General features: G+C 48.3%; 1 protein-coding gene across 1 annotated transcript in view; it reads right to left on the minus strand.

Moving 5' to 3' along the window:
• LOC308576488 (mitochondrial adenyl nucleotide antiporter SLC25A23-like) overlaps window positions 1-15392 on the minus strand; it is a 50853-nt gene that overhangs the window by 16527 nt on the left and 18934 nt on the right. The window contains exons 2-4 of the mRNA XM_081175875.1: window positions 14817-14943; window positions 4705-4792; window positions 4463-4574 (exon numbers count right to left, since the gene is read on the minus strand). Coding sequence (XP_081032001.1) covers window positions 4463-4574; window positions 4705-4792; window positions 14817-14943 — 327 coding nt within the window. The remainder of the gene's footprint in view (window positions 1-4462; window positions 4575-4704; window positions 4793-14816; window positions 14944-15392) is intronic.

Below are 15392 nucleotides of genomic sequence, written 5' to 3' on the forward strand. Positions count from 1 at the left end.
CACAGGAAGCAAGGAAACATGGCAACACCTGGTTTGGTCCTGAGCGACGCAATGGGAATTGAGCATACTGGCTTAGAGAGGTAAAAGGGGGTGGGGAAGAAACAGGGAGCCTGGATCCAATAGAGTAGACCTGTTGAAATCAATGGATCCAATTTAGTCACATTCATTAATGCCAATGGGTCTACTCTGAGTAAAACATAGTGGAATGCCAGCCAGGGATTCTGGAGAGATGCCTTGGGACCTCAAGGCAGCTTGTGGGTTAGGAGGGGGAGAAAAGAAAGCCCCAGCCACGGAGACTTAGCCCTACCATCTCATGCTCCCCCAGGATGGACTCGAAGCCTTTGGGGCGCCTGTAGTCACTTTCCCACAGCTCAGCCAGGGACAGCAGCCTTGAATTCCCATGGATCCCCGAGGTGCTCTGGCCATCGGGACCCTTCCTGACGGGAGACAGGTCTTCCATGCCGGGAATGCGCAGGAAAGTGCAGGGCACCACAAGGAGGGCACACGATAAACCCTCCTGCAATCTCCTAATGGGATTGGAGGGATAATCAGGGGGAGGGGCTTGGGTGCGAGAGCCAATCCCATTGGCACCTACGGATTAGGACTGCCTGGGCTCTTGGCCTCTGGCCCATTCCACCCACAGGCTCCCCAGTCCTCTCTCAGTGTCGGGCACTCAACACCTGGAGTTCCATCGACCGCCATCTCTTATCTCTCTCTCGAAGTGCAGCAGGGGAGAAAGGGATGCTGGTGAAATAGTCAGATCTGAGCTCAACAGGGCATGTTGGAGAGCGAAGAGTGTAAGGTAGGATTGTGCCTAGAGGGCCTTGAAAGTGACCAAGCCCCTTCTCCCCTGGCCTTCCAGCTGACACTATGGGCAAAGTCTGGCAAACAGGGAGGGGAGAGACACACATTGTGTTTAAATATAAACTTTAATCTTCCCTTTTCCGATCTGCTGATGAGATTAGCGTGGCTGGAACAGGACAGTGAAGAAAGAGGGCCTTGGCCAGCACCCAGTCCAGGGATCTAGGAAGGGAACTATTTCCCTTCCTATTTCCTCCCGCCTCCTGTAGAGTTCAGGAAGAGTGGAAAGGGAGATAGGGAAACATCACAGGAAGCTTCCGTCCTGTTCCCTGGAAATCCTTGGCTCCTGGCTATGCTTCACGCTCCCTGCTTCCTTGAGGGGCAGGCGATTCCAGGAGCAGCCTTTTCCCAATGGCAACTTTCTTGTGGGGATGGTTTCCTACAGGTTTGTGGCATTTTAATGAGGTTTTTATTCACTGGTTCTGAGCGTGGAAAAGCACGAAGTACAAGACAGACAGTACAAGCCTGGTATTTGCTTCCGGCGGGGATGTCCCTTCCCCTAAAGTAACAGATTGATACTCTGGGAGTACTCCAATACTTCAGGATTCTGATAGGTCAGCAGAGTAGCTTCTGCAGCTAGGAGTGCTTATGCCTAGCTAGCTTAGAATGTTTTGCCAGCTATGGCTATTCCTAGATCAGGATAGTCCGGCCTCCCTTGTCCATGCTCTGATGACCTCCCATATGGATTATGGTAATGTGCTGTGTGAATTGTGGGAGGCAGTGGAAGGCAGGAGTGCCTGGCATGCTCTGGTCCATGGGGTCACGAAGAGTCGGGCACGACTAAACGACTAAACAACAATGTGCTGTGTGTAGGACTACCTCAAAGATGGTCTGCAGCAGAGGTTGTCAAACTAAGGCCTGCAGGCTGGATACGGCCCACCAGGCTCATTATTCCGGCTCGCTAACCTTGCGAAGCCTGCCGCCCGCTTGGTCAGTCCCCGTGCTAAACAGGCGCGGCACAGAGGCCTTGCCGCATGGAGACTGACTTCAGCGACGCAGCATGGCTTCTGATTGGCTGCAGAAGGCAGCCGAGCAGGAGAAAGCAGCAGCGGTGCGGAGGCTGCCCAGGCCAGCAGCATCTGGGTGCCGCCCCTTCCTTCCCGCTAAGGTGGCCAAACGGGAGGAAGCGGCCGAGCGGGAAGGAAGTGGCAGCGGTATGGAGGCTGCCTCCACCACCCAGGCCAGCGGCATGGGCTCTGTGCCCTGCCAAGACAGAGGACGCTGATGCTGCCAAAGACAAGGCAGCGGCGGCAGTGGCAGCATGAGTGGTAAAGGCAGGGAGGGGGCCTTTTGGGAGGGGGGGTACTGTGATAGGAATTTTGAGGTCTTGGATATATGCTAAATGTTCATAAGTGTACCAACCAAGCACGTACATAGATCAGCACAGGAAGACCAACCTGGAACCATTTTGATTCCGAAACTGAGTACCGTATTTTTCGGCTTATAGGGCGCACCTAGTTTTTTTGAGGGGGAAATAAGGAAAACATTTTTTATTCCCCCCCCCCCCAGGCGTGGGGCTGGTGTGGGGGAAGCCCAAGTTTCCCCCGACCGCAGCCCCCAGAACAGGCAGCTCTGTGCAAGCCGTGGGAGAGCTGCGCGACTTCGCGCAGCCCTCCCATGGCTTGCTGAGAGCTGCCCGAAGCCTGGGGGGTGCTGAGCTCAGCGCACCCCCAGGCTTCGGGGTGCAGGCAGCTCTCCGCAAGGCTTGCGAAGTCGCGCAGCTCTCCCACGGCTTGCGGATGTGTTCCTGAAGCCTGGAGAGCGAGAGGGGTCGGTGCGCACGGACCCCTCTCGCTCTCCAGGCTTCAGCGAAAGCCTGCATTCACCCCATAGGACGCACACACATTTCCCCTTCATTTTTGGAGGGGAAAAAGTGCGTCCTATAGGGTGAAAAATACGCTAAATGTTTTCTCTACAAGGTCAAAGTGGGAAACCTCTCCATTGTCTCTTTCCTCACAAATCCTGTCTTAAGGGCACATTTAAGATATGAATAGGGTGTGAGCCTGTGACCTGGCCCAGAAACTAAGTATTTATCACTACCAAAGAATGGCCAGGCTCCCCAGGCAATCCAATCAAGTAACCTGCCAGACAGGAGAAAAACAATGACAGGAGAAAAGCAACATTCAATATCTGTTTTAAGACTGCCTTTTCTGTGATGTAGGTATGATGTATCTGAGGGGTGGTCTTAGGTTACACCCCTTCTGTGGTGTATGTATGATGTTTCTGGGGGTGGTCTTGATCTACAGGGTGGCAATTTAAAAAGTCTTTATAAGGCCTTGCACGCCATTTTTCTGGGTTCTTCCTCCTCTCCCGCGGGTGAGGGGTGCACCTTGTTGCAACAGATCAATAAAGATCAGGCTTACTAGCTGCTTTGCTTCTCAATATTCTCTGGTTGGCCTCTGTTATTCTCTCCACCAATAGGGAACCGATGTAAGGACTCTATATGGGCTCTTGGATACCCCATAAGGGAAAAGGGCAATTTTTGTTTACAACAGTACTTTCAGGAGGTGGTGGGTCTGGCTCCCCACAAGGCCTGAGGGACAGTGGACCGGCCCACTCCTGAAAAAGTTTGCTGACCCCTGGTCTGGAGGCTGCAGGTGGTGCAGAATGCCTGGTGGGACCCTGCGCAACAGATCCTGAAACTGCTGCACTGGCTGCCAGTGAACTACCAGTCCAAATTCACATAAAGCCCTAAATGGCTTGGGGTCCAGGTACCTAAAACAGTGCTTTCCATTTATGGAATGTTTTCCCTAGGGAGGTGCATCTATCTCCCTCATTACTGGCTTTCAGGAAATATTTTAAAACATTCCTGCTGACTCCAGGCATTTGATGACTGAAAGGCACTGTTCCGGGCAACCCTAAGCATACTGCTACTACTGCTGCTACTACTACTACTACTACTAATTTATTATTTATACCCCGCCCATCTGGCGGGGTTTCCCCAGGCACAATGGGCGACTCCTAACAGAATATTAAAAACACAATAAAACATCAGACATTAAAAACTTCCCTAAATAGGGTTGCCTTCAGATGTCTTCTAAAAGTCAGATAGTTGTTTATTTCCTTGACATCTGATGGGAGGGCGTTCCACAGGGTGGGTGCCACTACCGAGAAGGCCCCCTGCCTGGTTCCCTGTAGCTTGGCTTCTCGCAGTGAGGGAACCGCCAGAAGGCCCTCGGAGCTTTGAGAAGCTTTGAGAAGAAAGTGAGAGTTTCCAAGGCATGCTCTGGTTCATGGGGTCACAGAGAGTCGAACACAACTAAGACGATTAAACAAACAAACAAACAAACAAACAAACAAACAACAACATATCTATCTATCTATCTATCTATCTATCTATCTATCTATCATCTATCTATCTATCTATCTATCATCTATCATCTATCATCTATCATCTATCTATCTATCTATCTATCTATCTATCATCTACCTATCTATCTATCTCTATATCTATCATCTATCTAATCTATCATCTATCTATCTATCTCCATTCTTGCAATCTCCATTCATATAACCCTATTTTTTCCATGTTGAGAATCAAGGAATCAGAGTGGAGAACAGAACAACCTCAGGTCTGGAGAGGACGAGGAAACTGGTTTACCGTTGAGTGCTTCCAGTAGTATACGATCTCCTCCATGTTCTCCAACGGGTTGAGGAGGAAGTGGTCTCGCCACTCATGCCAGTCAATGGTCATGGTGCCATCCTTGTCTATGCTGCAACACACACAAAACAGAGTAGAGTGAGACTGAAGGGGGGGAAAGCCAGTGTGGGCTAGGGCACACTGGGACTGGGGGGGGGGGTCAGGGAGGTGGGAGTTCAAAGCAAGGGTAGTGACAGCCTCACCTGTGCAAAATTTTCTCCGCTTGCTGCAGGGAGATGTAAACGCCAAGGCTGTGGAAGGTTTGCTGGATCTCAGATACGTCAATGTGGCCTGCAGCACAAGAAGAGAAGAGAAGAGGATCCATCTGTCTGGAGGAGCCAGGGTGCATCTTAAGCTACTGATGGGTTAGGAGAAGCTGGGGAGCCAAGAGGGTTCTACAGGGTCCCCCAACGGGAGGAAGTGAGATGTGCCCACAGCTTCCTGGGCTGCAGACGCGTAAAAGGACCCAGTGGGTTTTGAGGGATTTCTTGAAAGGGTGGAAGTGGGTGGGTGAAGGGGTAGCAATTTCGTTGCTGGACCAGGGGTGCATGCTGTCACGTTGGGGAGGGAGACACCATACAGGCAGCCATACCAGCCTTCGGGATTCCCACACTGAGCCCCCTGCCGGCGTCCCACCTGGAAGAGAGACAGAGAGGGCTACAGAGGGGGGTGCCATCGCCAGAGGAGAAAGAAGGAAGCCTCCTACAGGAAGGAAGAACTCCCCAATATTTACATCTCAGAGATGATGTTGTGTGCGCACACACTGGAGAGGACTATTGCTAACGTGGGGACATGAAGCAGTAAGCATAGTCAGAAGAGGGTACCAGGCAATGAAGAAAGCTGCTGCTGCTGCTCCTGATGATGATGATAAAGGTAAAGGTAAAGGGACTCCTGACCATTAGGTCCAGTCGTGACCGACTCTGGGGTTGCGGTGCTCATCTCGCTTTATTGGCTGAGGGAGCCGGCGTACAGCTTCCGGGTCATGTGGCCAGCATGACTAAGCCGCTTCTGGAGAACCAGAGCAGTGCACGGAAACGCCGTTTACCGATGATGATGATACATTATTATTATTATTATTACCCCACCCATCTGGCTGGGTATCCCCAGTCACTCCGGGCGGCTCCCAAGAGAGTATTAAAAACAAGATAAAACATCAAACTTTAAAAACTTCCCTAAATAGGGCTGCTTTCAGATGTCTTCTAAAAGTCAGATACAGTCATACCTCGGGTTGAAGCAGCTTCGGGATAAGTATTTTCGGGTTGCGCGCTGTGGCGACCTGGAAGTAATGGAGGGTGTTACTTCCGGGTTTTGCCGCTTGCACATGCGCAGATGGTCAAAATGACGTCACATGCATGCGCAGAAGTGGCGAATTGCGGCCCGCATACACAGGTTGCATTTGTTCTGGATGCGAACGGGGCTCCGGAAAGGATCCTGTTCGCATCCAGAGGTACCACTGGAGTTATTGATCTCTTTGACATCTGATGGGAAGGTGTTCCACAGGGTGGGTGCCACTACCAAGAAGGTCTTCTGCCTGGCTCCCTGTAACCTCACTTCTCGCAGTGAGTGAACCGCCAGAAGGCCCTCGGTGCTGGACCTCAGTGTCCGGGCTGAATGATGGGGGTGGAGACACTCCTTTGGGTATACTGGGTTGAGGCCGTTTAGGGCTTTAAAGGTCAGCACCAACACTTTGAATTGTGCTTGGAAACGTACCGGGAGCCAATGTAGGTCTTTCAGGTAGCCCTCCCTATAAAGTTGGACTGCAACTCCCATCATCCCTGACTATTGCCTGTAGTGGCTGCGGCTGATGGGAGTACGAGTCTAACACCAGCTGGAGGACTGCCGGCTCCCCATCCCTGCTTCGGATGCAAGCAAAACCAGGAACTTTCTGCAGATACAGAACACTATTAATGCCCGCAGCTGATGTGTTTATTATACAGCTGTCCCTGTATGTATACAGCTTCACAATTAACTTTATTCTACCTGGAGATATAGAAGAAGCAGGAGCATTCATTTTGCTAGGAAAGCACAGGGTAGGAAACTTCCTCATCAGGAAATCCTGATTAAGTTCAAGCTAACTGATGCTGCCAACAAGTACTGTAAGTCAGAGTCTGTCGATTTCAGTCTCTCTGCTTCCCATTTTCCCCAAAGGCTATGTTTGGTTTGCCAAAATTCCCTATTGGTTTGCTGCAGTCACTACGACGGAGAAAAAGCTTGAGGCAGGAATGCACAGCATATCCCAAAGGAGGCCTATTTAAAGGGGGGCGGATAAGAAAAAGACTTCACTTGGCCCCTGGGGTCCAGATTAAAAAGAAACTGAGAGATTAAGCTCCGAATAAAAGAGAGGTATGTTGCTTTAGTAAGATACAACAAAATGAAGCGCTCCCCAAGGTTTCCAAATGCTTGAAGAAAGCACAGTGTGTGACTGAAATGGAAAAGCTGGCTGTTCTTGTACAAGAGAGAGGTCATTTAACAATTTCATCAAGAATGATCACATTTGCCCAAGAGATTGGAAAGAATAGTGTATCAGAACTTTGGTAGCACAAAATGTATTATTTGCATTCTGAGTATTAAAGAGGCGCTGCATTGCTAAGTGTCCCTTCCTTCCATGCTTTCAGCCTCTGAAATGTGCTTGCTCCTAGAAAGAGGAAACGCTGCTCACTGATTCTACTTTTGCCCTTGTTGAATAGGTTCTGTATAGTTTCAAAAACCTGCAAAGCCTGTTTGGCCAGAGGTGAGCAGAGGACAAAATAAACGCATGTCCTGTGTACATCTTGGCAAGCAGTGCCTCTCTGGCAGAATGTGGGCCAGGATTTAGATCTTCTGCAATATAGCATATTAAAAGCCTGACCTTAAGCTACAGAAAACATACTGTTTGTAAGACACCGCTGTTTTACTAAATGCAGGTGGACGTTGTCTAAAACAAGCACAACAGGGATTTGTCGGACTGAGTTTGTAAGAGTTCTTTTGGCCCTTCATTAGAGTGCAGAACTGTATCAGTTCTGTCCAAAAAGCTCAGTATTTCACTAGGTGATTTCCTAAACTCTGGAAAATAGAGGATCATAGAATAGTAGAGTTCATAGAATTGTAGAGTTGGAAGGGGCCCCGAGAGTCATCTAGTCAAACCTTCTGAAATGCAATAATTTTTTGCCCAACCCACAACAACCCTGAGATTAAGAGTTTCATCCTCTATCAAGAGAGCTATCCCAAGGAATCAAGTATTTCCCCCTATCTACCTGAAAATTGCTAATTAATGTGTTATTGGTTTTGCATTAGTGGCTTTGCATTTGTGGTTGGCTTTAAACAATAGGACCTTCATATGAAGGACATATAATAAATCTAACAAAAACAACATAAAGGCTGCTTCCTAATTAATCAGAGGAATCTTTTTAGTCACCTAAGTTTTAGCCCAGTTAGGTTAACTGACTAAATATTTAAACTTTTGAGTCCTAATAAAAGTGCACGCCAGTCTTCTGGAAGATGCTCAGGTTCAGGCTTTGGAGAACATCCAGGGTGTTTTACAGTGGTTGAAGTTTCTGAATACTCATCTAGGAGAGCCCTGAATAACCTTATTGCAGTTGTCTAGGCTCAAAGGCAGGAAAAATGGCTGCCATGGCAGCCATCTAAATCCAATGGATTCTTCTATGTCTACATATTGTTAAGTCCAACAAGCACACATATTTTTGGAAGCTAGCTTAAGAGAGATGTGCCTTCTCTAGCAATTATCAGCCTACAGTTGCCTCCACACAAATGTATACACACACAGTGTAAAAGGTACACTGGATAACCACAAAGGGCACGGGGCAACGAGAAATCCTGAAACTACGACAGGGTGGGGTTGAATAACTGCTGGTTAATGGATCTTTAATAGCCTCCATTTGGATTTGGGCCAAAACCAAAACATCTCCCGGAAACGAAACAAGATCATTATCCACATTATGGTTGTTAGTTTAGGCTGGAGGCTGACCATAGTTTCTTCAATTGAAAGCAGTTTGAAAGAGGGAAGCAAAACTTTTCCCAACCACTTCCAACTTTCTTTAAATCAACAAGCTGTCTCTGGTATCGTGTGTGCACAGAGTCCATACGCTCCAACATTTCTTCGATGAAAATAGGGATGTCCCATTCCATAATGATATTTTTACTATTTATACCCCACACATCTTACTGGGTTGCCCCAGCCACTCTGGCCAGCTTCCAACATATATAAAACCACAATTAAATATTAAACATTAACAAAAACTTCCTTTTACTGTACAGGATTGCCTTCTGATGGCTTGGGAGTTGAATAACTCCATACCCTCCGACATTTCTCCAGTGAAAATAAGGACATCCTAAGGAAAAGTAGGACATTCTGGTATCAAATCAGAAACCAGGACAGCTTCACTCAAGTCAGGGATATCCCTGGAAAACAAGGACACTTGGAGGGTCTGAGAGTCTGATGAGTGACCCCACAAGTAGTGGACAACCTTTTTGTATACAGTGGTACCTCAGGTTAAGAACTTAATTCATTCTGGAGGTCCATTCTTAACCTGAAACTGTTCTTAACCTGAGATACCACTTTAGCTAATGGGGCCTCATCCTGAAGCAAAGTTCTTAACCCGAGGTACTATTTCTGGGTTAGCGGAGTCTGGAACCTGAAGTGTCTGTAACCAGAAGCATCTGTAACCCGAGATACCACTGTATTTAAAGGAACAGTCAGTTGTTCTCTGTGCTCTTGTTCTCCTCCTCCTTTTTTTTCTTCTTCATTCTAATGCCTTTCTTCTCTTACTTTCCCTTTAGGGCAATATTACAGATGCCTACTGCATGTTGCAGAGTCAGCCAAGAGTTGCAAGGTCACAGCAGGACAGGTGGGATCAGATGGGCTTATGATTTATTTAATAATGGGACAAAGGCTTGTTTCAATAAGTCTTTTGAGCTGTGCCTCTCTCTCCACGCCCCCTCCTATGAGTCTTTAAACCTGTGTTTTTGGTTTTTTTAAAGGAACAGACAGATTAATGGAGAACAAGGCTATCAGTGGCTTGTAACCTCCGTGGCTGTATTGTATACCAGTTGTCAAGAACCACAAGTGGGGCAATGGCTGCTGCCTTAGGCATCTGATGCCTTAGGCATCCCTTAGGCATCTAGTTGGCTACTGTGGCAACAGGATGCTGGACTACATGGGCCTTGGGGCTTTTCCTATCTCCAAGTAGACAGAACTGCCCATTTATGGCCTCTGGCCCTCTCCCTGGAGTTCTGGCTAGGCAGGAAGACTCGCTGAACAGGAGATGCAGGTGGTCATCTTGTTGAAACAAGCCCCCTTCAGACATGTTTTGGAAGAAACGGAATAGTTTTTGAACTGATTGTACTAGATGCAGGAAGGAGAGGCTTGGCAAAAGCAGTCTGGAGCATTCCAGATTTTGGTCGGACGCCACTAGGGCTTGCAGCACTCACTGACTTTGCAGTCTGTGCTCTCTCCAAGCTTTCGGCTTTGTCCCAAACATTGACCTGCCATCTGGTACGTTTAACAGCCCACTTTTCAAGTCTACCCTGTGCTCTAAAGGGGCTCTGATTCAGAAGCAGCAGGATCGCCAGTGGTGGTTTTTCACGTTGCCTCTCCTCCCCTGCCTTTTAACAGCAAAGCTTTGCCCCTCAGCGCCTGTGAAAGCTTCGCCTGCATAATGTCTGCCTTTCAAAAGGCAAGACTGGTTTACTACTGTATAGCTGTGAACCCAAGCTGTAACACTTTACAGTGGTACCTTGGGTTACATACGCTTCAGGTTACATACGCTTCAGGTTACAGACTCCACTAACCCAGAAATAGTACCTTGGGTTAAGAACTTTGCTTCAGGATGAGAACAGAAATCATGCTCTGGTGGCACGGCGGCAGCAGGAGGCCCCTTTAGCTAAAGTGGTACCACAGGTTAAGAACAGTTTCAGGTTAAGAACGGACCTCCAGAACAAATTACGTACTTAACCCGAGATACCACTGTACATGAAATCATAATCAGAGGAAAGGGGGGGGGGAGGAAAGGCTAAGAAGGAAGACCCCAAAGTAGTAGGAACACATATATTCCCCATGGCCCCATGGCAATTTCCACTTCATAAAAAAGGTCATTGCCAGTCAGTTGTGGATTGTGAAGAGTGGGACCCTCATTCCTGTTGCAACAAAGAGCCCTTCTCTCATCTCCTCAGGCATCACTTGACACATTGTCAAGGGCATTTTCTGTCCCCGTGTGGTGGTCATCCTGTATATGGAGGGGGTCTTATCCCATGGAGAAGTGGGAATCAATCCAAGTGGAAGTCCACTCTGTGTACTGCATGCAGCCATTCAATGTGGCCTTCACATGGCGGCTGTAATATGAAGCAGAATCAGACTTAGCCAGAGGGTCAGATACTCAAAGACTTGGTACACACACACACACACACACACACACACACACACACACACTCCATGTGTAGGTTCCTTGCTTGGCCAAGTCTGGGAGCAACTCAAAGCTTAAGATCATAAACCACCCTCACAGTGCAAGGTGAACACACGAAAAACTCACTGTACAAATATTAGCTTCACTCATGTGATCCACCTTCCACCTGCTCTATCTTCCACAGGAAATGCTGTTGAGGCACACAAAGTCTCCAGGTATATGACTGAGGCCTTTGTATCCCTCTGCCCTATTTGTGGAGGGTGGGGGCAGGAAGAATGTGGACAATTCAGGGCTTGCTGTCATGCCCCCACAATACAGAGGACTTTGATTCCAGGGCCAGATATGAGCCAGCTCTAAGATGACTTGCTAAACCAACCAGTCCCCAAGCTGGATCAGTCCCTTTGGAACCTCCACTAATGATGGCAACCTTGGGCCTGAAGGGGCCAGATGAGAGCCTCTCTAGCCACCCCCTCGGGACTTTTCCTCCCTCACACACCCCGTCTTCCCAGGTCACGTGCCTCAGCACCCCTGCTTTGCACCCTCCTTGAGTGCTTTTGCCAGGTTGAAATGTGTCCTTGAACTCTGACAATGCCTCTTGCTTGAGGACAGGGCCGGCCCAGCCATGAGGCAAGGTGAGGCAGTTGCTTCAGGGCAGCAGGCTCCAGAAAACTGGGAGAAGTGGCAGATCCACCTTCTGCGCTTGTCGGCCCCCTCCTCCTCTGCCCACTGCCACATGGTGGGGGGCAGGGGCATAAGAGTGGGTACATGACTGGCACACAGTCCCCCCCCCCATTTTCTGGTTTGCCTCTAGTGGCAAAATGTCCAGGGCCCCACTTGAGGAGCGTGTGAAAACCAGCCACCTGGTACAAAGGTAAATTGACATTTCTGGCTTTGCCTATTTTTGCCTCTGGTCCTGCCCACCACAGGGATTTGGTGCCCAGAAGGGAACGTGAAGAAGGTACCCCTCTCCTGGCTTCCACAAGGGTCATGCGCCATGCCTCAGAGTATAAGACACAGGCCTGGGAGTTCCTTCTGACTCGGCCAGAATGGGAGGAAAAGGAACTCGTGCGGGCAGTCGCGTAGCGTGGGGGGTGCAGGGGGGGCCGGCCGCACCGGGCACAACATCGGGGGGGGGGCGCGCTCGCACTCACAGCTCTCTGCCCCTACCTGGCGCACGGGTTAGGGGGCGTAAATTACTTGCCTTGCCCCGGGTGCTGACAACCCACGCTACGCCACTGGTGCAGAGTCTGGCATTTGGGTGCGTCTCATGCATCTATCATTTACAGTCATCTGGTAGGAATTGGAAAGAGCTTCAGGAGGCAAGGCCACCCACTCCTTGGGGCAGAGACTGCCAAGGAGGGAGGCCAGCCATGCCTGGGTTTTGTCTTGGAGCAGTCAAACAGGCGTCCTTTATTCAAGGCTGCGGAACAGAACAGGCACTTCCCGGCTCTCTTCAGCCTCACGGAACATAAATTCCTATGCTCTTTATCCCTGCGCCTCCATCTTTTCTGACATGCAGCTAGCACAAGTGAGTCCCAAATGGAGGAAGTTATAGGTCATTATTCGATCTGCGTTTCTTAACTGGTCCCTGCAAGGAATGCACAGCATGGCCCACATTTTAAGGCACACTATCTGGAGTTGGGGTGGGGAAGCTTGTGCAAACTGAGTTAAGCTGATGATAGGCTGAAAGGAAATAGGGAGCTTTGCAGTTAGGTCTTCTTGTTCCAGGATTGGGGTGGGGGGCCCAGGGGGAGGGGAAGAATAGTCATGAACCTTCCCGTGACTGGTATAACCTTATAGATGGCAGGATTCAATTCTAAAATATTTTACTTTCAACTATCGTCAGCCAGGGACTATTTGGCCACAATTTAAAATGTGGTTACACTTAACTGATGAGTTCCTGGTGTTTTATTTCTTTATTTTTCATTAAAATAAATCAGAACCTCATTTATTATTAAAAAAAGAGAGGGGGGGAGGTAGCCAGGGAGGGGTCTACCCAGTCTGTTGTGGGAGAAACAGGAAGGTGTGGGAAAGGGCAGGGTTTGCATGATTGTAGATTTAGTTAGGACAACCACTGTGGTGTAGGGGTTAGACTAGAGGGTCAGACCAACCTTTCCTTTGTGCACTCATAATGTTTTGTGCTCAGGATGGTAACAGGGCAGTTACATGCAATTCCACTTTCAATACTCTTTGTACCTGCAAAGGTTTCACGGAGACCACACCGCTTTGTTTCCTGTCATAACATCCTAGTCACCCAGAGTGGCCGGGCCAACTCAGCCAAATGGGCAGAGTATAAATAATAAAAACTATTGAAATTACAAATTATTCCTGCTGAAAGCCTGTAGCTTTTTATACCAAAAAATGTGTTTTGTTCCACTTCTTTTGTCCCATGGCTCAAGAGCGTCCCTCCAGGCAACGATAATGCAGTAACACTGGAGGGACATTGCAGAACATCCCACAAAGTGAAATGGTAGGTGAATGGTTCAGGGTCAATCTACCACTAATCCACTGCATCAATGGCATGCTGTGGATGATACCTGCTAAAAACAACAGTCTGAAGGAGCGTTCAATTCTGTACTCAGCCATGAAGCAAACAAGGGTCAACTTGGGCCAGTTACCATCGCTGAGGATGGCCTACCTCACAGAGTTGTTGTGAGGAGAAATTGGGGAAGGGGAGCTCTATGCATGCTAGCTTATGCTTCTCGAAGGAAACACGTTATAGGAATTCGAAGGTCTTAAATAAAATAAATGTTAAGAAATGTACAAGGCAAACACATACATAAGTATATAAACCATGTGTCTGAAATAGTGCAGGAGAACAATCCTGAAGCCATTTTGACTCTCCCAAATTGGCCTCAAATATTTCTCTGCAAGGAGGAAGGAAATGGGAAAAGCTTTCTTTGAACTGTAGGGGCTTACACCTCCCTGTAAATACAGTCTGGCAAGTATCTGTTAAGCTGAGCACACTAGCAATATGCATAAGAGATTCAGGAACTAAGTATTTACCATCTCAAAGGAATGGCCAGGCTACCCAGAAAAGGAAATCAAATAAGGCCTTATCAGGTATCCTGGCAGACAGGAGAGAAGCAACACACTCAAATTTCTGCTGGGGACCACCTCTTTCTGTGACATATGTATGATGTTTTGGGGGGTGGTCTTGAGCTACAGGGTAGGCAATTTCAAAAGTCTATAAAAGAACTTGCACACCAATGTTCTGGGTTCCTCTCCTCCCTTCCTGCGTGGGGGGAGTGGGGGACCCTGTTGCAAAAATTTAATAAAGATCAGGCTTACTAGCTGCTTTGCTTCTCAATTTTCTCTGGTTGGCCATTTTCTCCTACCGATAGAGAACCTACTTGAGGACCCTATACAGGCTCTTAAAGGGACCCTGGACCATTAGATCCAGTCGTGGCCGACTCTGGGGTTGCGGCGCTCATCTCGCTTTATTGGCCGAGGAAGACGGTGTTTGTCTGCAGACAGATTCCGGGTCATGTGGCCAGCATGACTAAGCCGCTTCTGGCGAAACAGAGCAGCGCACGGAAATGCCGTTTACTTTCCCGCCATAGTGGTACCTATTTATCTACTTGCACTTTGACGTGCTTTCAAACTGCTAGGTTGGCAGGAATACGGGCTCTTAGATACCCCATAAGCAGTATTTTTCTTCTAACACACAGGATGCAAATGTAACAAAGTAAGTGAAAGTGTGTTTCAGGGAAAGCAGCCAAGTCACAAGGAGTCTAAAGGGTATTTGTAGCAACATCTTTACAAAACTGGTTTTCGTAAGCCTCAGGGTAAAACCTTGTGGCCTCAAGAATGGAGTGCGCATGCCATAAATAAATAAAAGAACAAGTGAGCAAATAAGTTTTCATTCCAGGCTGCAGCAAAGGTTGGGCTAGAAGCAGCTGGAGGTGCTTTCATACCATCATGGTTGCGGTCCAGGCTGTGAAACATCAGCAGCAGTTTGCGTTCGCGCTCCTGGAGGTAGCGGGCAAATTCCTCGAAATTAAGCTCCCCGTCATGGTCTGTATCACCCTCTCGTAGGATATCCTGCAGGCAGGGGAAGTAAAAGTGGGTTTTAGAAGGCGAGCACTGAGTTGCAGTCTTAACAATGCAATCCAAAGAAAGGGAGAAGCACTGTTTTAGAACATCTGCAAAGCCACTGCATGAGGAAGGTATTCTACTAGGTGGTTGTTCGTCGGATTACAGAACTCAGCCCACTTCTTGCACCATAGATGATTAACTTTACCTGCGGATGTTGGAGCCGAGACAATACATAGCTGACAAGAGACGTAGGTAGGGAGGATTGTATTTAAGGAGTGCATGTATTTATTTTCATTGCAATAATTTGCACAAGTGCTTGAGATAAAGGGTGCAGATGCCAGAGCACACACCATTAGGAATTAGTGCGTCTACGTTGATTAGGTGGCCATGAAAATACCACAAATATATTCTGTGCAGTTTGGTACAATGGCATGTAACTTTGACAGAGCACTCGT

The sequence above is a fragment of the Podarcis bocagei genome (genome assembly GCF_964188305.1).
Source record: "Podarcis bocagei genome assembly, chromosome: 17".
Classification (NCBI taxonomy): domain Eukaryota; kingdom Metazoa; phylum Chordata; class Lepidosauria; order Squamata; family Lacertidae; genus Podarcis; species Podarcis bocagei.